General features: G+C 41.8%; 1 protein-coding gene across 1 annotated transcript in view; it reads right to left on the reverse strand.

Moving 5' to 3' along the window:
* DNAH11 (dynein axonemal heavy chain 11) overlaps positions 1-23,903 on the reverse strand; it is a 3,435,931-nt gene that overhangs the window by 2,743,450 nt on the left and 668,578 nt on the right. The window contains exon 9 of the mRNA XM_086939827.1: positions 5,630-5,746. Within this exon, the coding sequence (XP_086795953.1) occupies positions 5,630-5,746 (117 nt within the window). The remainder of the gene's footprint in view (positions 1-5,629; positions 5,747-23,903) is intronic.

Raw genomic sequence — 23,903 nt, forward strand, 5'->3', positions numbered from 1 at the left:
TCAAAGAAGGTGAGCTCACTCAACAGCTTTACAACTGTAACAGAGACTATACGGACTTATATTAAGGTTGATTCTCTCTTGTCCTAACTATGCTTAATTTATGGCAGTATTGAGTTGTACACTCAAATATGTTTTCTACAAAATATCTGGGAAGATATAAAAGGACAGACTGCCTCTGGTGGATCGCATTTTTCTTCTCTAACTGCACAAATTAGTCAGCACTGGTGCTGTCACTTCCTATATAAGGAACACCAAATTTAGCATCCTGCAAAGATCAATTCTGCATCTGTTGCTATTCACTATCTACATGTGCCCATTGACTGAAGTGATCACAAAACACTATCTATAATTTGTATGATTATGTTACAATTAACTTGCAGATGGAAAACATGTCAACAGTCAAATCCATGCAAAGTGCAATTCACAAAGGCACTAGTATTGAGAACACTGCTCCTGTAGCCTTGTGTTTATGCTAGGAAAAGATATGCTACTTTTTGGGAATTAATAAAAAAAGAATTACTCAAGAAATCAATAAAAGTGTAATATTTCTACTCCTATTAAGGAAATCTACACATGTATTCTGTTAGACCTGGCCCTCTTTGCAGATCAGTCCCAACATTTGTTACCTTCACCCTTTTTGTTTTGCTTTACTCTTTTTTGTTTGCATTAGGACTCTGTCCACTTCACTACTGTTAACCAGTGTAAGTCCCTAGTATATGGTATTATATTTACTCAGGGCCTGAAAGTTAAATACTGCTAGTGTGTCTGCAGCAATCATTGTTACACCCACTAAAGTAGAACTTTAAAACAGTCCTCAGGCCTGCCACTGCAGCCTGAAGTGCAATTTTAAATTGCCATTTCGACCTGGGAAAATAAACCTTCCAAATATGGTGACATATAAGTCACCTGGAAGGTAGGACCTAAAGGCTCAAAGGGAAGGGTGCCTTGTATTTAAAAAGTAAGACATGTGGGTTTATATTTCAAATGTCTTGGTAGTGAAAAACATCTAAAAGCAATTTTTCACCACTCTGGTGACCAACACCTGGTTATCCTATTATGTTTACTAGATGCAGACTGTGGGCCGGGACCAGGCAGAGAGGCCCTGTTTAGACTCACATGAATTGTAATATAAAATTCCCTTTAATTGGAGGTCGGATATTTAGCTAAACCCTCAAAAATTGCACTTTTAGAAAGTTGGGATTTTCTTTTCCTAACCATTTGTGCCTTTTGCCAATGTCTTAGGTCACATGACTGTGAATGGCTGTGCTGCTGGGGGTTGTGTAGTCCTCCCAGACAGTGACAAAAAAGTGACTAGCTGTGGGCAGGATCGACCATCCTGCCAGGAGGGCTGGGGTCGGAGCTATGCCCTGCCCCAATTATACTTCAAGGAGCTTGCCTCCAGCATACACAAAGGAATCTGACACCAGCCTTTTGTCATCCCAGACTTCTTGGAGCCTTGACAATCAAGATACAAACTTTCCAGAACCATATGTGTAGGTGCGCCCCACACTCAACGGCTGGCAGTAGGTATGAACATTGGACCCCCAGAACAAATTTTCACTACACTCGTGTACCTGTGAAAGACTTCAGAAGGATGGTCCTGCCACCTGAGGACTGCTCTGCTGTTTGAAGCACTGCCTTGCTACTTGAAGAATAACTGGACCATCTCCTTGAACACAGGACCACCAGAAGTGAGTCCCACAGCTAGTTGGCTGATTCCTTTGTGAATTACAGGGACATTTGCTCCTGAAGCCTTGAACTCTGTTGCTGGCATCTGCAGAAGTGAGTCCTCATCCCCTCCCCCCAAGCTGTGCCCCCCCTTCCTGGACCCTTGGTAGTGGTGTTGGTGGTATCTCTCCAAAAGCTGGGATCTTATAAAATGTTTCTACAAAAACTTCCTTGAGAATCAACAGAAGACCAGGACCTACCTGCTATCCGATTTGCCCAAGGGGCATCTCTTTTCAGCCTTACCTTGCAGCAGCTAATCCTGTTCAGCTGGACCCCAGGCAAATTATTATTATTATTATTATGTTTCTTATATAGCGCCAGAATCGACCCCCGGAGGGGTATCTCCGCGCTTGCCTTGGGAACCCGTCCTGGCTTTTCCCTGTGAGATAGCCCCTACAGGGCATCCCCAAGGTGAAAGCCAGGCATCCCGCCGCGGGGGGCCGTTGTGGAGATTAAGCAAGCTTAATGTCCAGAGTTGCAGAGTGTGAACCCCGTGATTAGGTCAGGCACCGAAGCGAGAATTATCGAGTCCATGGACATTTGAGCTCAAGACCCTGCCGCGTCGGGAATTGAACCCTGGTCCCGGGTCTGACCTCTGCTTCAGGGTCTGCCTGCTCTAACCAGTGAGCCACACTTCTCCACGGTAAAGGCAAAGGTATCTGGCCTTGTGGGGCCCTCTACAGATATCACCGGCAGCTTCGTCCCCCTGGAGATTCACGACCCCCAAAAAGTTGGATAAGTCTGGAGGTAAATATCTTCACCGGGCTACATGACAACCACTCCCCATTGACAATGAGACTTCATCCAGAGGCTCTCCAGCGTCAACAACTCCTTTTCAGACACAGCCTGCTCGCTTTCCCCACTAAACTCTACCTGGGTCTAATCCACCCCTTGTATTGACCCATACTCCATTGCTGTCAGCCTTAATTTTTGATGTTGACCCAGTCTGGCGCAACGAGATACTTGCAGTTGGCATTTTGATCTTTTTGGCACTAGATTTTATTAAAAACGTTGAAAATTCTTAACTCCAGTCCTACTGATTGAATCTAATTCCCTTGGTGTCATTTTCTTAACATTTTCTCTATTTTCTGAATTGGTTTGTGATTTTTCTTCTGTTATATTTTCACTTTCTTACTGTTTGTGTAATGCATAAATACTTTACACATTGCTTTGATGTTAAGCCTGGCTGTGTTTGCACCAAGCTACCAGAGAGTAAAGATCAGGTTAATTTAGTGACTTTTGCGGGTCACCCCGACAAGAATTGTAGTTGTTGCCTGAACAGAGTAGCCACCTTCCCCAGCTAAAAAAAACATTTCTTACACATATTTACTGTAAATGTAACATTCTGTATGTGAAAAGGAAATGCAAGTGTGCAACAACACATGAATATTCTTCTCCCACCTCTATATTCTTTCACATATTGTGGTTTCCCTCATATTTTGGTTTTCTACACTTACACGTGCTTCTGATGCATTTGCATTTCCCACCTGGTAACATATCTGGAAAAATATTTGTATTCCCATAAGCCTATGAACTTGTACGCATTCATCTAATCAGGAGCATCCCCCACCCATAATCATGTACATCCTAGCAATCACTGTACATTTGCGGATGCCTCTACTCAATCTATTTCACCTGAGTACTAACATTTCTGCATTTTCAATAAGAACGTACTGTTAATCTAATTATAATTCTGTGAATCAGGAGTTGAAATGTATTTACAGATAAGGATTAGTTGCCAACTAGTCTACTTAGGTGTGTCAAAAAACCTATTACTTTAGGCTTAAATGTTCAAGCTGAAATCTTACTCTAGAGGATGGAGAACTAACTGTCAGCTTAAAAGGTCAAAAGATTCACATTCGTGTGAGGGGCTCTTACCATCCTTTTAGACTGGCAAGTGAATTGGGAGCAGCTACAAAAATGAACGTCAAGCACATTACAGTTTTATTTGACAGGCTGGTCTCATATATTGACCAATGTTAAAAGTCACACACTTTACCGTTCCAGCTCATGTTGCTTGGGAAGTCTTCGTGAAACGGCAGAAGGACACTACATCAGAATGAAGAGTTTTGCTCCTGCTCCAGCTGGATCATTTAATTATAATCTGCACCGGATCACTGAGGAAGTACTTTCAGAAACTCCCACAGGCTCTGGAATCAGGCTCTCAGACTCAGTGTAGGTCATGGAACATCTCACGGGTACTCAAAAAACTTCACTGTTTCTTGTCCAACAAATAGACTAACCTAAGGTTCTGTGCAGGACACTCCAAGGTTTCCGGGACAACTGCTCAGACCACCTTACAAACTTACATCACTTTACAGTCTGGAGCACAACTTCACTTCAAGGAATGAGAAACTAATAACTTAAACCAAATTCAAGATGAAATACTAAGGCAAAACCTTTCAGATGATCGGGTGGACACTGACAGCTGCCTTGGACGCTCTGCTTAAGATCCCTTCCAAGTTGCCATTCTGTAAGACTCTGTTACAGGAGTTATATGGACACAGTCCGACAGTGCCAGGAATCCTCAATAGAGGAACTGTACTGACTCTCTTTACTTCCCAATGACATGCCAACAAAATACATTCGTTCTCAGTTCTCTAGCTCATTCTGCAAACCCTAAAGACGAAGCAAGCAACACATTACTATCAGCTAGATTCATGAAGCATTTTTGCGGGCGCAAACGGTGTGAATCGCAGAATTCAGCCATTTGCACTCGCAAAAATGGCATGAAATGAAATTCATCATTGGGTCATGTACTCGCAATTTGAGAAATCGCAAAAAATTGCGATTTCTCAAATTGCGATCGCATTTAAGTAATCTCAATTTGAGATTCCTTAAATGCTATGCATGACCCAATGAAAAATTGCGAATTTGCTATTTTTTCCCGCTATTTACCGCGAAGTCAGACTTTGTGGTAAATAGCGAAAACTGAGAAAAATGCACTTTTGAGCATTTTTCTCAGTTGTATGTTACACACACACATGTCCTTTGGACATGTGTGTGCGCAACATGAGTCTAATTTACATTTCAGGGGTGCTACAGGGTGTCCTGTGGACACCCCTAGCACCCTTGAAATCGCATCCTTATTTGCGATTAGCAAATTGCTAATCGCAAATAAGGAATAACTCCCCATTCATTCCTATGAGCCTTTAGGCCCATAGGATTGAATGGGGAGTTATTCCTTATTTGCGATTAGCAATTTGCTAATCGCAAATAAGGAATGTGTAGGAATCGCAATTTATTTTGCGATTCGTACATGAATCCCGTTTTGCGAGTCTGTAATAGCGATTCCTTATTATTCGCTATTACAGACTCGCAAAACATGCCGATGATGAATCGGGCTGTAAGTCATTTATTTAGTTAAGTACCTAAGGGGTGCTAAACGTCGTCTAGGTTACTTAAGAGCACTATCGACAAGACAAAGACATAACTTGGAATAATGGGTCACATCAGGTTTCAAGAATTTCCTGAATTTTTAAAGGTGCGATTCTGCTGCTCAAGCACTGACATGCACACATTTTGTCTTTGTTTAAATGCTTCTCATCGAGGACATGTCAAACAGACAAAAACATATTTTTTATATCTTCAAACTAGTTAAATTGCCATTGTTGAAGGGAAAAGAAAGCCGAACTTGACTCATTCAAAGACGAACATCAGCCCCACGCAAACAAGCTTGCTTACATTCTCAAATAGTGCGATACGTGTTAATCTGCTATTCTTCTTTCCTTATTACGTTTACAGATGTATTTTAACAATTACACCTTTTCACCTCATGGTTTTGCTTTTGGTACCTTATGCAGGAAAACAAATGTTTTGTTTGTTTTAAACGTACACGTATTTAAACTCGATTCAACAAAATCACATTTAAAAGTTAATATATATAAAAAAACAACAATACCTTAAAAGCAGATTCTATACCAGAACAATCATGAAAAGCTGCACAGAGGATTGATCCAAGCCGTCTGTCAAACTCAACAATTTTCTCCTTAAATTCATAGTAGTCCTTGTCAAATTGCTGTAAAATAAATTACAATGCATTTTAAGGCCAATTCTTTCTGGCAATCAATCTGCCTATACAAAATTATATTTCTGTTAAAAGCCCATCATTATTTTCAATTACGTCTCTGCATGGTTACATTTGAAATGACTAAAGATATTAAAAAACAACAGATTTTCCCTTCAAATCATGGTAGCTTGCAACTATAAACAAGCGTTGACTAAGATAATACAAACATTTATTTCTCCAGTGAAGTGTAAGTGAGCAATTGTGCACATCAGTACGTATATTCTATTCTGCAAGTATGTGACAATATAAAACATTTTGTTCTCTCTAAAATCAGTGCTTAATTTGTGCTGGTGGTGTTCTATCAGCACTGATTTTTAGAAACCAGGACTTTTTTGTCATCATCTTTGGCCCAGAATAAGAGAGACAAAGGTCTGAAAGACACAATGACAGAGGAAGGGAAAGATGGGCAAAACGATGACAAAAAATCTGTAAGACTGGGAGGGAGGCATGGCTTCACCAACCAAGATAGCGGACGCAACCATGGGCCCACACATCGGGTAACACCTAGGTCAGAGACCTAGCATCGGGGCTGCATGTGAACCCTGGGCCCCTACACACCGGCATCTGCCGATCTTGTGACTCAGGTAGTGATGTGAGCCCGGGCCAGAGTTCTCCCACCTCATGTCCCTGCCTCTGGAGAGGGCCACCGTGCTGGGCTGCCTGCATCAACGGGGGGGGGAGGGCCCTGTTGCCACAGCGAACCCAGACTTCGAATAAGCCCCCCCTCCGGAGACCCAGTGTCACACACCCAAAGCACGCCCACTTAAGGCTGTTGGATGGCCCGCATCTTCCGGTCAGGGTTAATGCGAGGTGACTGGCTACTGACAGTGTGAAATAAGGCCTAACCTGGCATTCCAGTGGCTCTCTTGTAATGATGAGTTCTTCAAAGAAGTAGATATTAAGTAGCTTTATTGGTAAGCAAGCGGATACACTCACAACCTGAACCTCCTCTCATCAACGGACTAGCTTTCCTGGAATCCATGGCAACTGAATGCATGTCATCGTAGCTAGGATACCACTTCTCTGAGATCGTGATCACTGCCCTTTGCTTCAGCACTCACCTAGGGGTGCTTGAAGGACATGGGGCATGCAGCAGGAGCTTGCAGAGAATCTGCTAGCCTGGGCTTGACACTGTGGCCTCCCCCAGGGACTTTCCTGTTGTTCCCATGGGGACACATTGGTGACAGGGCCACATAAGCAGTGAACAGCTGTGATTCTCCCCACAATAATTGTGAGGCCCATGCCTTGAGGTCTAGAGGTGTGCACCTCAGCGGGCCTCCAATGGTGGGAAGTGAGGACTGGGCTGGCACCACTTGTAGAGCCCTGGTGATTCCTTTCCTGCCCCTGCATCAGCAATTGGCTGGAGGCACGTGAGGAGCAGAGGACAGACATGACTGTCGTGAGGAAGTCTGGCTGAGGAGGCTAAGGGCCACCAAGGAAACGTGTGCGGTAGTCCAAGAGGTCCTGACAAACTGGAGATTGCAGCAACCCTGGGCTTGGCCTGAAGCACTTTAGTGACTTGACTCAACTGTGACCCTCCCAGAATCCCTGGGAAGGACTGAGCTCAGTGTCCTGGCAACCGGGGGCCTCATCTAACATTCTCCCTGCAGTGACATCGACACTCAGATCGGAGAACGCACGGCACACCACCTGCGGCCATCTATGTCTGAAAAACACCCCAGCTGAGGGCATGGCTGTTGCACTACCCTTGCTGTGGTAATACCCAGACCTGCTGTCTGTGTTCACACCATCCAAGGGACCTTTCCACACCTGGCTGGTTACAGCTTTTCTACTTCTGGCCCACCTGCCCTACCAGACCTCGACTCACTTCTGCCTTGTTAATCACACATGATACGCTAACATACGCTAGGGTGCTCCCTTTTCGGGCTTTTATTCAGCCAGAGAACTGAGGCCTGGAAAGAACAATTGCTGTTTAGTGACTGACATATCCTCATCCTGACCAACTTACCAACCACCACTACTTCTCACCAGGGCAGTTCCTCATCCACACTACCTGTCAAGCATTCTGGGGCATGCTGGAGGGATGCAGAACCCACCACACAACTAGACCATACTTACCATGGTCCAGGTGATGCCACCTGATCTCTTGGCTCCACAAGGCCATCTGTGACCTCATGAGCGCCCCTCTAACAGTGGTACAAAACAAGAGGGAAGACGATTTAGGGAGGGTCCTCCATGACAAAGAATGGGAACAAGCACTGGAATTTCCCCAGCTTGTTTCTCAAAAAGATCCCTACACAAATATACAATTTTTTATGCCTCATCAGGCTTACCCACAGAAACACTGTCATTTACCTTATGCAGATCTCAGCTATATGTTTTAGTCATGCCCAGCCCTGCAGGGCTATCAGCAATCGATACAAACCACACTTTGGAAAGTCACAAAATTGCTCTATACCCCTACATAGGATGCAGGCACTTTTGGCATCGTTAAATGTAAAAAATAGCATAAAGTGCACACTCGCTTTGCAGCCCTGGCACTTCTCCTTGGCAAACACATGCTCACAGTCCAATGGAGTTGGACGACGACACCTCCAGTACCGACTTGGTAGGGAGCAATGTGCAAATGGGAGAGGGCAGATGAGGAGGCCCTCCATTATGAAGAGGTCTGCCATCTGCACACGCAACCTATATCTCCCCTGTAGGCTACCCTTCTCAGTTTTTGAAACAAGTAGGAAGTGGTGATCTCCCCCTGTGAGCTGCACAGGCCATCCACATGCATTATTCCCAGATCGCACCCCATTGTCAATTTTGCAACTATATGCCGCTAACATTCACCTGCTTACTGCTACTCTCCCATCATGAGCAGAGTCCACATTTGAACATATGTCCTCTAACAGTTTCAAGTGCTCTCACATAGTCATGTAGATCCTATATTAATTAAACAGGATCTGCGTGTTTTAGACAACATACACTGTAGGATATGTGCCAGACTGATTCTGAACACCCCCACCAGGTATGTCAGCCTTTTGTACCAACTAGTTCACAGTGCCACTAGAATCTCCCCTTACCAAGGAGAGAATAGTTCTTGGCAACCATCGAACATGACAACCCCGATTCCTCAGGACCGTGGAAACAATATACTACTTTTCGCTCTGTCACTCGTGCTTACTCCGCGACATACACAAAATAAACAGGCTGGGCGTTTTCGAAAAGTATTTATTGAACATAGATTACTCTGGTGTAGAGTAGATGAGCTGCAATAACCGTTAGACAGTATAAGATACAAATGGTTATCAGTACTAAAAAGGTAAAGGGATGGTATAGCTCTATCATCTTACAATGATCACAAATATATACGCGTATATAAAACACATGATAAAAAGATGTGTACTCCTACGATCCTTCCGTAACTAGATGTGCCTAAATGTACCTAGCATGTGTATAGGTGTTAAGTCAAGAATCCCTCTAGGATTTAGTCAACCCCATTACCTGAAGTGAGAGACTATGGGACCCCTTCCTGGTCTTGAGCTGGACACCCCGCGAGGGATGTTAGATCACTGTGAGTTGCAGTGTCTGCATGCAGGAACCTCAGCGTCTCTGGTCAGTGTGTCGGCTGGGAAGTCTAGGTTTACTCTGTTCTATCTTAACAAAATGTGAGGTGTGTATACCCATAGGTCTCCCAGGGGTCCTACCTCACTGTATCACTGTGTCAGCCTATGGATGACGTCAGGCATGAACTTTATACATAGATATTATACAGGAGGTGGTCTTCCTGCTGTGCTTCCAAGGATCCTCATGCATTATGTATGAGATCTCGAACTAGGGAAAACCCGTGTTCTGAATGCAGTGTCATATCTAGGTAAAAGGATGAATATAGGTGAAGGGTAATGAAGTTACCGGGCCTATATTATGGGACCTATATGGAATATAACAGCCACGCCTCTTCCAAATGGGTGACATAGTTAAATTCTAAACGTACTACCAGGCTGACTAGATAATTGTACGCAAATATTTAAAAACCTTATTTTCTCGTTGTGCTAAAAACAATGTTTTAAAAGTAAAAAAAGTTCTAAAAAATTCTAAAAAGGAACTTGGCACTCAAACCACAGCCATAATGTCTCCAAAGGTATAGTTCGAACTACTATAAGCAATCAAAAGCCATGCATGCTCAAAAGAATGTCAATCTGTTATGGAGTTGTTTCTCAAAAATAAAAGATCGAATTTCTCCTAGCACATGACAGGCCAAGTGTGTCAAATGTTTGTGTGTCCTGGCTGGTTGACGCAACATTCTCGTTGACTGCCTCCACAGACGACGGTCCCTGTAATATCTTGCAGATTATGTCAATTGAGCACAGATGATCTTTCGTATTGTCCAAAACCGATGCTGGGGCAGCATGTGCGCCACCAAGGACTGGGTGTCAGAGGAGGAGCTGATGTCCATACCAACAGGAGCTGATACTACCTGTGGTGGTTCTAGGAATGCCGCGTTCAACATCGGAATACTCTGGGGACACTGCAGAGTATGGGCCATTATCGGGTCCAGTAAAGCATCAACGTCCAGTTACGCACATGATGGGAGTGTCAGTCAGAGATCTAACACTCATTCTTCTCCCCAAAACAGGCATCGGAGGGAAGGTAGGATGCAGTTCATCCAGACTGGTCTAAATAGCAAGAACCAAGATGTACTTAGTTCTCGTAGGCGAGGTGGGCCTAGATGTTGTACCATGCGATCACAGTATTTTAACTCCAGGATTACTATTTGGATCTCCTTGGTGACTGGGACGTCCATTGCATAGCATAAAAATGACATTCAGGATACCTGCTATTAGAAAGAGGACCAGCAGCAGCCCTCCAAATATGCTTCCAAATACTGAGTGTATGAAGATTGGAATAACTCCGAGGACCGTCTGAAAGGTGTTTAATAGTCCAGAACCTATAGTCTTAAATGGGTGGATTATGCCTGTCGTATCAGACATGTTAAAGATACTATTTACCATTTCTGAAAAATGGAAGGGGCAGTTTGTGTGTACAAGTGCCTGTATCTCTGCCGAAGACCTTGAGACTTGAAGAACAAAGTCTCTCGAGCGGAGGTTAAGGGCACGGATTTCTCTATAAGCATGACTTTCATTCTGCTCAAAGCATCAAACCGTATTAATGAAATATTTAGTGAAGGCCATAACAGCGCCTACCTGACTGTATGTGTTGGTGGAAACAATACTTGCATACAGCAAGTAACCCTCAAACTTAAAGTTACCAGATAAGCAATACTTGGACGCAACCAACAGCAACCTTGATTGTTCAGCATCAAGTAACTCTCATTCGAAAGTAGTCTGGACACTGGAGTGATCACGGCAGCTGGGGCACCCTTTAAGTGACAGGATAAGTTTGCTACCGAGCAGTTACAGGCCGCATGAAGCATTATATCCTGGCATATAAGTGATCCACTCAAGGTATTCTCGCAGTTTGTACCACATAGAAACACTTCTTTTCCCCATTCTGCATTGAAACCTGTACGGTAATTCTAACCCGTTTCTTCATATCTGCCTGCCTGCATTTGGTCAAGGCAATACTGGAATTGAAAAGTTGTGACCGGAAGAGTTAGGTGTCCATGGATTAGGCATTCTGTGGATGGTGTTTTTGCCACTGTAAATGCTAATCCGTCCAGTTTTTCAAAACACAGCATAGTATATTTTGCTCCCCTCTGTGCCATTTCTATTTGTTTTTCTGTCAGATTGTACTAAGAAAACAGAGATGTGCAGTTTATGAAACGCCAGGGCACATAGCCTGCGCGCAAAGATTGCAGCCTCCTGCTTAATAACAAAATAGAACGCAATTGTGATTGCTCATGTTGTAATATGGACAAATCTTGTTCTAGTACATCAATAGCAGAAGATACAATGTTGCCCAGTAATTATATCTTGGAGGTTAGTGTTGTTAACCCATTGTCGACCACTGCTAGAGCTTTTTCTGGGTTTATACAATTTATTTTCTCATAATCTTTCCGCAGCCTCTTATTGTGATATTTTCCAAATCTCATTATAGACAGCATAATAGAAAAGTTTATGACGTGGCTTCCTAGGACCTATTAAAAAACCTGTAGGTCCACATCCTCTGTAAGTAAGGATAAGTGTTGTTTCACATGTGTAAGTGTTGAGGTCTTTAGCCAATCAAGGCATAACTTCCCAACACTTTATGATGTCGCTACCTCTGGGTGTTGTCTTTGTGCATAGCGTGGATCTGGCCTGTTAAAACAAAACTCTTTAGTTCTGCCCATGAATCTTTACTGACAACTATTGGTATCTATGGGCCAGATCAACCATCCCGTCCAAACAGGGTCTGATCTATTGTATTGCATGATCACATCTAGCGTAATCCCTTCTTGTGATGTTATGTTACCCTTAGTGTGTGATGTTTTGGGCATCCGAGGTGTTTTCAAATCTTTGTTCTTGCTTAAGCCAAGACAGGTAGTTTGTTGCACCGTTTCATTCAAAAACATTATTTGCTGAGGAATAAGGCATGCTCTACATAGTGCCTCTGTTCCCTGGGCCGGCCACTCTTTAGTACCCCTGACAGATTTTAAGTCTATGGTGTATTTCCATAAATCGAAACCTTGTTCAGACAAATGAGCAGTAAAGGAAGCAGAATAAATCTGTTTGGTGTTTGTGCTGGTGTTGGTGCAACCTTATAATAATATGAGGCTGGGTCTGACATGTTTAGCCCTGAAAAATTTGGAAATTTCTGTGCAAATGTTTCTGAACTACTTTGCGGTGGTGTTGGGCAATGTTCCCATTGGTGGTATATGAAAACATTCCTAGGATTAGCAGATTGATGCAGAAAGTGTTGACCATAATGTTGATAGCAATACATTGTTTCAAAGTCTGATTTTGTCTTCCAACATTTCATTATTCGAAAAAGCAGCAGATTTTTCTGAATCAGACAACATATTGTTTACAGTTTCATAATCCCAATCATTGGAAAATGTACTTGAGGTAATGATATCACAATGAAATTTTAAATACAAGTGATATTTTTAAAAGTTATGTTGGGCCAGATATATTGCAATCAACCTTGTCCCACTCTATACCATCAGGTATAGGAACTGCTTTAATGTTCACTGATGATAGGTCTCTTTTTTCACAATGTGATGATAGATGTGGTTTCAGAATCACATTCACGGTTTGTGCTGCAGAGCTTTCACAAAGATACGTTGCATTTATAAGCATACTAAAGACAGTTATTAAGCCTATCCAGAATAGAAAGAAAAGTATCCAGGCAATTACGCAGAGTTCTACTCAAGGTGATACTAGGCAAGTCTTTCTCAGAAAGTTCAAAAAATCTTTAAATCGCTGTAGATGAGTTTTTTGGGCTTGAATCGTTTCAGGTTCACTTGGATCCAATGAAAACGTATCAAAATCAATGAAATAGCCAAATGCAGTACGGTGAATTTTCTGTAATTCAGCAGGTCTTGTGGAAACTGTAGCTTGCTCTTGTTGGGGCATGTTGACGTAGCTCTCTGTGTTTGGTTGAATTGAAATTTGCCTTTCATTTGAGTTCTGATTTTGAACTTCAGTTTCAAGAGGAACGAGTACAATGACATTGTTACATAGTCCATCATTCTGTGCAGGTGACTCTTCAAACGTGTTGAGTCTTTCTGTTTGAACTTCTTGTATAGTTGCAAGAGGAGGGTGTCTGTTACTCAGGAGTCCACGCGGCCTACTACTCAGTCTTGGCCACATAGTGTGGTTTGATTAGTTCTTTTGAGACTAATCTCTTCTCCTTTTTACCAGCAAGAGGCGGCAGAAGTGCTGTTCAACTGCTAGGACAGGTACAGGCTTTCTGAATGATGGCCCACATTATTTTTTGCCCACTATCTTTTCTCTGACCAGGTCCCTGACTTTAGGGATCCAGACAGGTCTTGCTGTGACAGACTTGACTTCCCAAGTGGCAGAACGTTTCACCTGGAGGTTACTTTGTAGTGCCCTGCATTCATTTAGATCCTGTAAAACAGACAAACGTTTATGGATGTCAAAAGGGTGTTCATTCACTACTGTGCCTTCACAATCAAGATCAGGTACCCACATTCTCATCCCAAACAGGACCTCATAAGGAGTGACACCCCCTAGAGAATTTCTTGGCTGGGTATTCAACGCCCTTTGAACTCCATACCAATGTTTTACTCAACTTCCACCCGAGCCTAATACTCAAGCTGTTAAAAATTGCTTTAAGTCAAGGTTTTTCCTCTCCACAACCAAATTTCCCTCTGGATGGATCAGAGAGGAGTACTGCAATGCTACACCCAAACCTCCCATGGCCTCCTTGTACTCTCGAGAGCTAAGCGCGGGGCCGCGGTCAGAATGTAGTGTGCCAATTGCATAGTTCCCTTTAAAAACTCACAGATCTTTTATAACAGTTCGAGCATCAGCCGAGCACTGGGGCCACACCCATAGGAATCTAGAGCAGGAATCCACTGCAACCATGATACACTTGTAAGCCCCATCACTTTGTAAGGGATCGCAGTGGTCTAAATAAACAAATGCAAGTGGTTTGTCTGATATTAGTAACAGTATCTGCACTGGACGTGTTATGGTGGATCCTTTCATCTGCAGACAGATGTGGCATTTCAAGACATAGTCCTTAGTTTTCTTTTTTAATTCTGGCCACCAGTAGCATTGTTTCAATAGAGAACAGTCGCTGTAACTCCTGCATGTGCAGAACCTATACCCTTGTGTGCTGCAAGAATAATCCTAACCTACGATCTATATTCGTTATTGCTCTATCCCCCACTCCAGGAATCTGAGCAAACAGAACGTTGTTTGCATTTAACTTGGAGTACTTGAGTGAGAATCTTTTCAGTACTGCCAATTTATTGCATGTAGCAAAAATCACAACCATTATCTCACACTCTTTTCTCGTTTTTGAACGAGTGATTGCAGCTACGGAAGCGGTGCGTACAGCTCCCTTTGCGGCTTCGTCAACCAATGAATTCCCTTCAACGTGAACGCCATCACGTTGATGACTCAATGTGTGTATAAAGTGAGCTCTTGGTAGTTCGTTTTTCAACTCCACTCCCTGTTCCCATAGCGTTTTGTGCTTAATTGTGCCACCTTTTGCATCTTTAAACCCATTCTGTCCCGAGTGATGTAAATATGCATTGTATGACTGCACACAGTAAAAGGAATCACACAAGATTAGTGTGGGGAATTCTAGATCTCTATTTATCAGTGCCAGTAAAAGTGGTTTTAATTCTGCCAGCTGAGCCGTGCAGTCTCCTAGAGACTGGGTTTTTGTAAAACTCAGATGAAACTTTCCATCCTGCATGTGCCCTTTAACGATAGCATACACGACGATGTATTGCGGTTTACTCCCTATCGTGGGTTTAACGGAACCGTCAGTGTAAATTATATATTCATATTGGTCTAGAGGCATTATTTCATTTAGTAGAGGATATTCTTATTCATATGGCAGAAATGCTTGTCTTTTTAGATTTGGGTCGTACCTGTATTCTACATTTGTCTCAGTGAGAGAATTAACCCATTGTATCCATCTTGGATGTAAGGTTTTAGTGTTGGGAACACTTGCCTTTGTTGCGGCTTCTAGAGCTGGAACTAGGGTAACAACTATTATAGCCTCCCTTGAGGCCAGTGCTCTTTCTCTCACTACGATATAAATAAACAGTGGTCCTAGACCTATTGATCGAAATAATTGACCCAATCAATCTTTGTTCATCAAATTAACATTCAAGAGTAGTTATAGTTAGGACCTATTATCCATAGGAAAAGTGCAACTTTCTATTGGCAATAACTTTGGCATGATTGATGAATCTTCTTGACATTTTCAGAAACTTTGGCAAACCCAGTTTTGCTCCTTCCCTGAAAGTTTGGGGGTGATTGGTCAAGCGGGGTCTGAGAAAAAAGGTGTGTCCCAAAACGTGTTTTCCCCTTGCAATTTCCCATAGGACCTTTAGCCATGGCTACAGCCCTAACGGCTGAACGGAACTACACCAAATTTGGCAGAGAGGTAGTCCTCAGTTCAGACTTGTGCCTTTTGCTTATATGGTGTCAATCTGTAACATCTTATATTACAAAATCAGAAAAGACAGAATTGAAAGAAATGTGGGAAGAGATTCCTCACAAGAAAACTTTAAGTAATAAATTATACAATCTCAGTTTGAAGATGTTATCTCATTGAGAAACCGGAGCATATGAATGCTCAGATCGGTTATCATCTGCAAGTCTATTTATTTTGCAACTTATACCGCGCAAACTAAAACCCGAAGGTGTCAAGGCGCCTAGCAAAAAAGAACAAAGAGCGAACAGACATGCACTTACATGTACGCTTGGACAAAGAGGCGAGTTTTAAGGGCTGCTCTGAAAGTTTGGAGGGAGGGGAGGGACCTAAGTTCTAATGGAAGATCGTTCCACCATTTAGGGGCCAGGAGGGAAAAAGCCTTACCACCCCATCTGGCTTTCCGAGTACGGGGGATGTGGAGGAAAGAGTGATTGGAGGAGCAAAGGCTCCTGCCAGGGTTGTAGTATGTCAGGATGGCTCTGATCCCTGTGGGGCTGCTTTTGGCCAAGGCTTTATAGACCATACACATGGACTTGAAGACAATCCGCTCCTTAATCGGAAGCCAATGCAACTGCTTCCTGGCCAGCGTGGCCGAAGAGCGACGGGGAAGATCAAGGACAAATCTAGCTGCCGCATTCTGGACTACCTGCAAGCGCTGCATCTGACTCTTATTCAGTCCAGCATACAGCGCATTGCAGTAGTCCAGGCGCGATCCCAAAAGGGCGACAGCAAGTTGTCTTCTTGCCGGCTGGGAAAGATAGTTCCTTATTTTCCTGAGGACATAAATTATGCCCCAACAGGTCGATACCGTCCTGTTGACTTGCTGGCGCATGTCCAGGGTAGGGTCAATCATTACCCCAAGGTTTTTAGCTGAGGAAGTAGGTTTGGGGCACAGACCAAGCGAGTCGGGCCACCACTCCATGGACCAGATATCTTCCCTTCCACCGAACACCATCACCTCGATCTTCTCCCTATTCAATTTGAGTGAGTTGTATATCATCCACTGGCCGACGGCCTCCATGCAGGATCTAAATCTGGAGGCGGTCAGCTCAATTGACTGGGAGAGAGACACGAGGATCTGTGTGTCGTCCGCATAGGAGACTACCTCCATCCCAAAAGATCTAATGAGTCTGGCAAGGGGGGTCACATAGATGTTAAAAAGGGTGGGACTAAGCGCCGACCCTTGAGGGACCCCACATTGCACAGACAGGGATGGAGATAGAAATTTTCCCAACATTACCCTCTGCTCCCTATGATCGAGAAAGGAAGAGAGCAGACCCAGGGCTGCCCCCCGAACCCCAATCTCGGCCAGTCGAGATGTTAAGACCTGGGGAGATAGGGTATCGAAGGCAGCTGTGAGATCCAGAAGGATCAGGAGGGATGTCCGGCCCTCATCCACACTCATGCAGATGGAATCGAGAACCAGGGTGAGGGCGGACTCGGTGCTATGTTCCCTCCTGAAACCATGCTGGGAAGGGTCAAGACAGCCTGAGTTCTCCACAAAGGCCGCTAGATGCTCGTTAAGATGGGACTCGAGCATCTTTGCAGGGGCCGGAAGCAGTGAGATGGGGCGGAAGTTTTTTAAAACCCCAGGATCAAGGGAGGGTTTCTTAAGAAGGGGTTTAACCACAGCATTTTTCCACTGCTGTGGAAAGATACCCTCCCTCATGGCCCCATTCATGATCTCAAGTAGAGGGGGTAGAAGAGATCCCCTGCACTGCTTCAGGATCTTGAGAGGGCAAGCATCTAGTGGAGACCCTGACTTGGTTTTATCAAGCCGCTTGTCGAGATCATGTAGGGAGAGCGGGGGGAAGGATTCCAGATAACCGGCCACGGGAGACTCTGCCGATGGGACATCAGGGACTACGGTAACTGATGGCTCTGCCGTAGAAAGCCTCTGAGACTCCAGGGCAGTGTAAATGTCCGCTATTTTGGACTGGAAGAAACGAGCGATGTCATTACAGAGCTCCTGAGAAGGAACAACTGGATCGGGGACCTGAAGAGATGTGATCGAGTCCACGATCCTGAAGAGCTCTTTGGGAGAAGAGAGAGAGGAAGTCAGGGTCACAAAGTAATCTTGCTTGGTCCTGATAACTTCCAATTTATATCTCTTGAGCAGGGTTTTGTGAGCTTCCCTGTCTTTGAGATCCCAACTGGCATGCCATCGATGCTCCTGTTTCCTAACTTCCTGCCTAAGGTGTCTGAGTTGTTCAGAGAACCAAGGAGCTGATGGTCTTTTCCTTGCTGAATAGCAGGACCGAGCTGGCGCCAGTTCGTCCAAGGCCTCTTTCAGAATGTTGTCATAATGTGGCACCGCTGAGGAAGGGTCCATCTCCCGAATAGAAGACAGACTAGAAATCCAAGGGTCAAAAGAGTGTTCATCGATCTTTTTGAAGTTCCTACGTACTTCAAAAGTACTTGGGACTTTCCTGACACTTTCCTGACTAGGGAGGGCCACTTTGAAAGGCACGGCCAAGTGGTCTGACCAGGAGAGGGAGAAAGGAACCATGACTGAAAGTCTCTGATCATTAGAGAAAATGCCATCGAGCGTATGACCAGCTCGATGGGTGGGTCCTTTCACCAGTTGAGTGAATCCACATGCTGTCAGAGCTTCCAGCAGCACGGAGGTGTCATGAGATTCCAATAGTTCCAAATGAAAATTAAAATCACCCAAAATAGTCAGATTCTCCCGACCAAAGTAGGGTTCCAGGAGTTGAAGCAGTTTTAGACTAAAGTCCGCTCTAGAACCGGGCGGACGATAGACCAAAATCCCATTAAATGGGGAGACATGGGACTCATGTAATGAGAAGTAGACCACCTGAGTCGCATCCTTGGGGTCAGATAAAAGCATGGTATGACATTGAAAGTTGTCCCTATGCAGGATGGCTAGGCCGCCACCGACCCGGCCGACTCTATCCTGCCGAGTCAGACAGTACCCAAATCTACAAGAATCATTTATGTGACTCTAGGTCTTGCAGCAATGCGAAATCGAGTACTGAAATCAGTCCAAGAAATTGAATATTTAGCAGCAAAAAGATCCAGAAAGTACAGATATTTTGAAAACAAATATGTTGGATACATATTACCCAAACAGAAGTCATCATCTTGAGAACATGTGACTCTATGAAGTACTGCAAAACTACACTTTTAAACGGAATACTACAGAGAACATCAATGATGGAAAATATGGAGTAATTGGTTCCGAAGGATGTTTGGTGAAACACACGAAAGGAAATTTGAATAATCACAGGAAGCTGAGTAGTGACACTGCTGATAAAAGGGAACTTTACTATTTTGCTCCTTTACAACTATTCAAACCATGGCGTTAAGAACTGGAATTACTTGGAGATTTCCAGAGCTTTGAAGATTCCTTTAATGCTTGTAAAGAAAGCATACAATGAAGCGCTTTTGCAAATTATGTGAAAATGTTGAACAATGAAATTGATCTTGAAGCTACAATTGCAGCTGAGATTGCTAGAGACAATTCTCAAGACAGTCAAAGTTCTCCTGCGCTGAGCAATCGCCATGAATGAGGTGGAAATAGCGATGTATCAAGCTCAAGAAGATGTAACAAACTTAGCAAACTTGGAAGAACAACTATATGTTAAACAGAAATAAATATATGAGTAAGTAAGACAACAGATTGACCATGGATTACTTCATGAAAAGAAAGAGTGCTTATGCACGTCATTTCAACCTATCTGAATGTATGTGAGTGGACAAGCTGGAACAGGAAAAAGTTTTTTAATTAAAGTAATTACAAGTTGTCTACAGAAAACAAGAGTCGCTTTTGTCTTGTGTTGTCATTGCTCCAACTGGGTTGACAGCACACAAAATTAAAGGAATTACTTTACATCATTTACTAATGCTATCAATAGAGCATAAAAACAAATTGGAATACCACAAGCTATCTGGTGAAGCTTGTTGTGAAGTTTCAAGAGTCTTGAAGAAAATGAAACTTCTCATTATTGATGAGGTAAGCATGGTATCAAACTTAATGCTTGACTTTGTGCATTTAAGGATGCAGCAAATTCTTAAAACAGAGTATGACGTGTTATTTGGAGGAAAACACGTCATAGTTTTTGGAGATCTACTGCAACTGATTCCTGTAAAAGGACAACCAGTTTTTAAAACACTTGCTCATGAAGACACCAGAAAGTCTCTGGGTAGTGTTGGAAACGTGGAACTCATTACAAATATGCGACAGGCAAATGTTGGTTATGGAACTATTCTCCAAGATATAAGAATTGGACTACTGACAAGACATGGCAAACAAGCTTTACAGACGTGACTATTTTCCAATTTGTTTCCAAATGAAACTATAGTTCCTGAGAAAATATACATGGAAATTGCAGATAAGAAATCTGCTTAATGCCAACACTACATGAGTGTTCGATATCCAATAAACAACTTTTGAAACTGGAAAATGAAAAAATAATAAAATTGGAAGCCATTGATAAAATAGAACATGAAGGAATCACTATTATTTTGCCCGAAAATTTGAAGTCAAAATTGGATTCTTTAGAAAAATCAATATCTAAAACTGCTGGTTTAGAAAAGAATCTAAATGCATGTAGGAACTGTCGGATAATTTTAGGCCGTAATTTGGATGTAGAAAAAGGTTTAGTTAATGGAGCAATGGGCAAAGTTGTGGATTTTGTTAATTATCAAAATAAAGATGGTATTGAATTCCTAAAAATTATATTCGATCAGATTGAAGACGTGAAACAAATTAGTCGTTGTTCTGTTCATTTTTTGCTTGTTAAAGATTGTTATGTCCGTAGAAAACAGTTTCCATTTTCTCTGGCACATAAATTGACTATTCATAAATCTCAAGGTTTAAACGTTGACAGTGCTTTGGTGAACATTGGAAATTCTATGTTTACAGTAGGTATGGCATATGTTGCTTTGTCCAGAGTCAGAACATTATCTGGTTTGTTTTTGATTGATTTTGATGATACTAAGATTACTGCAGATGCCAATTGTTTCAAAGAGTACAATAGGTTAAGAAGAACATATGCTCCTAATTTAGGTCAGTATCCTGTATTTGAAAAGCGTGTGATTGCTCGAAAGAGAAGGTATGAGAATATCTGTACTGAAGGTGTAGAGAAGGGAAAAAACAAGATAATGTTGTGAATGCAAGCAAAAAGAAAAAGGACACTGTTGAAGAGATTGTTGGTTTTTAGTTTGAAAATAGTTCTGGTGTCAACTGCTATGCTAATTTAGTGGTCAATGTTTTGTTTCTTGAAGGTTTGCAACAGCAAATTATGGAGAATCGTGAAAAAAGATTTTGTTCCTTGTTACATTCTCTTTATGAAAAATTGAGTACAGATAAAAGTAAAATACAAAGCGTTTCTGATGTTCTTAATCTTCTGGGGATGTATGACATTACAACGCATGCTTTTACATCGCATGCTTTCACAACGCGGGTTTTACAACGCATACCATTACAACGCATAGTGCTTTGGGGCGCTGGATAGTGAATAGTTTAATTTACTATTCCAACTTCAGTCCCCGTGGATAGTAGGGAAGGTGTTGGACAGTAAATGAAACCTATTCCCTATCCTAGAGCGCCCCCCAGCGCAATGCGTTGTAATGGTTTGCGTTGTAAAAGTTGCGTTGTAAAGGCACTGCGTGGTAAAAGTTGCGTTGTAAGTGATGTTTCCCATCTTTTGGATGTATGTTCTGGTTCTACACAATTTACCCAAAATTTCCAACAAAATGCTCAGGACTTTCTAATGCATATGCTTACAGAATTGGAAAATGAAGGTGTAGACATAGAGAATCTGTTTGGCCTTTGTTATAAATGGGAACATCATTGTGAAAATTGTATGTATACATGTATGACTAATGTACACACTGAAAGATTTTTATATTGGACATTACCGGACTGTAAATCGGTGTCTTTCAGTAAATTAGTTAAAGCTGCAAACCAAAACATGGAGTGTAGGCAATGCAAATCAGAAATGTTATCAATATTATTTATCCAAAGATATAGAAAATATATAATTTTAATGATGCAACGCTGTACAGCTGACAGAAGAAAATTGGATACTTTAATAAAACATTTTGTAGCTACACAACTATCAATATCAGGAAGGACTTTTGTAGCAGTAGCAATAATTTTCCACAATGGTCCTTCAATAATATCTGGACATTACACTGCATATCTCAAAAGTGAGAAAGGCTGGAGTCTTTGTAATGATGCTGAGTTGGTTTTCAAACAACGTTTGCCTTTCGAATTACCAAATTCCTACCTAATATTTTTAAAGCCAAAGTTTTAGGAAGATAATTCAGCCTCTGAGGAATTTATTGTTATCATTTCATAAGATTATCATTGGACAATTTGCATGAAAATGACTGCAAAAATAAAATTTGGCCTCAAGGAAATGTATTTCTTTGAATTATGGACTTTTTGTTGCACATTGTCTCGGTGTATATTTTTAACTGCCAGTATTTATAGTGTTTATAAAATTAAGTTATAACATTTTCTTAGCAGTAATCATTTTACATACGTGTGATTTGTATTGTCTAGTATTTTACTATACATAGATTATTGCTTTTTTTTTATACAATCTAATTGATTGGTTTTTTTTGCACTATTTCTAGTGAAATTCAATATATTCTGAGAACAGCAAAAAAGGCAAAGAAATTACTTTGTAAAATGTTAAAATTATGCTGTGCTCTTAAAAATGTATTATATGTTATAACTATTTTTTCTTTTTTTTACAGATTTTAATTTTAAGATATCGAATTTACCACCAATCAGAATATAAAAATCAAGTGAATGAAATGTGTACTGTTTTTTACTCTTGAGGTAAGTTTTAGTAAGTCTTAAAATGCAGAATGAATAAGGTTTCCACATAGTTGAAGAAAAGGAACATGGATGGACTATATTTCCGTCAGAAAATTGCAGTGCAAAAAGGTATAAAATAGGGGACAGCTTCAGAACACCTGTCTGCAAGATATATGGTATTGTACAAAATAGATTAATATGGTTCTTTTGAAGGTCTTGATAATTTCTGAATTAAAAGAAATGAAACTGTTTAATTTAATCCACATCAGTCAGTGTTTTTGCAAATGTAATATTAGGTTGCATTCCTTCCCTTCAGTAATATATAAACATGTCCTATCAGTTCCCTAAAACGTAAGTAGTTGTAAATGTATCTTGTTCTCTGTTATCAGTACAGAAATGCACTCCTATATTAACAATTGGCCTAGCCATTAACTCTCTTTCTTATTTACAAGGTGAGGAAAAGGCATTCTGTATACCTTTTCTTTTCCATGTAAATATAATCTCGTTATACACAGTACACAGTACTTTGCGTTGAAAAGATGTTCTATTCGTTTTGCTGTGCGTGTTTTGCACAGAACACTTATAGAACAAGACTCATTTCCAGATTTATCAGAAATCATAACTCTAGACATGTTTGTGAATGCTACACCATCCTTCTATTGGTATAGCAAAGCACAACGTGGAAAATTATTTTCACTTCTCCTCATTGTTTCACTTTCAATATATGCTGCAAAGCACAGCATACATTGAAGGAGAAAAATGCCTTTACTGATTGTTTTTGTGCAAGAAGGTGTCCCTTCTTGCACAAAAACAATCTCCACATGACACAGACATCCTTGCTCCATGGTGCAGTTTCTGCAGCTGTGCAGAGGGAAGCACAGAGTTGCAACATATTTATGTACCTATGTTACATCCTTGTGCTTCGGAAGTACCACAGTACGCTGTAGTTGAACAGCTTACAGTGTCATGCTGCAACACTTCCTTATAATTCTGCATGTATGCATTCACCACACATCCGAAATGTATTTTTACAGTCAATTATGCACTACACATACATTCATCTCAACTTTCACACACTAGCTTTCTAGTTTAGATCTTTCTTTAACCAGAGTAGTTGGTTCTGAAAATAACTTTTTTTTTCTTTTTGTTGTTTTGGGTTTTTGGGGGATTTTTTGAACGATTTTATATATTTTTTAATTTTTTGTAGAACAGGGGAAAACAAAGAACTGGGAAAAAAGAGCTAAAAACTAGGAGGAGAGAAGAAAATAAATCTAACAA

This window comes from Lissotriton vulgaris, chromosome 10 (assembly GCF_964263255.1).
Source record: "Lissotriton vulgaris chromosome 10, aLisVul1.2, whole genome shotgun sequence".
NCBI classification, from domain to species: domain Eukaryota; kingdom Metazoa; phylum Chordata; class Amphibia; order Caudata; family Salamandridae; genus Lissotriton; species Lissotriton vulgaris.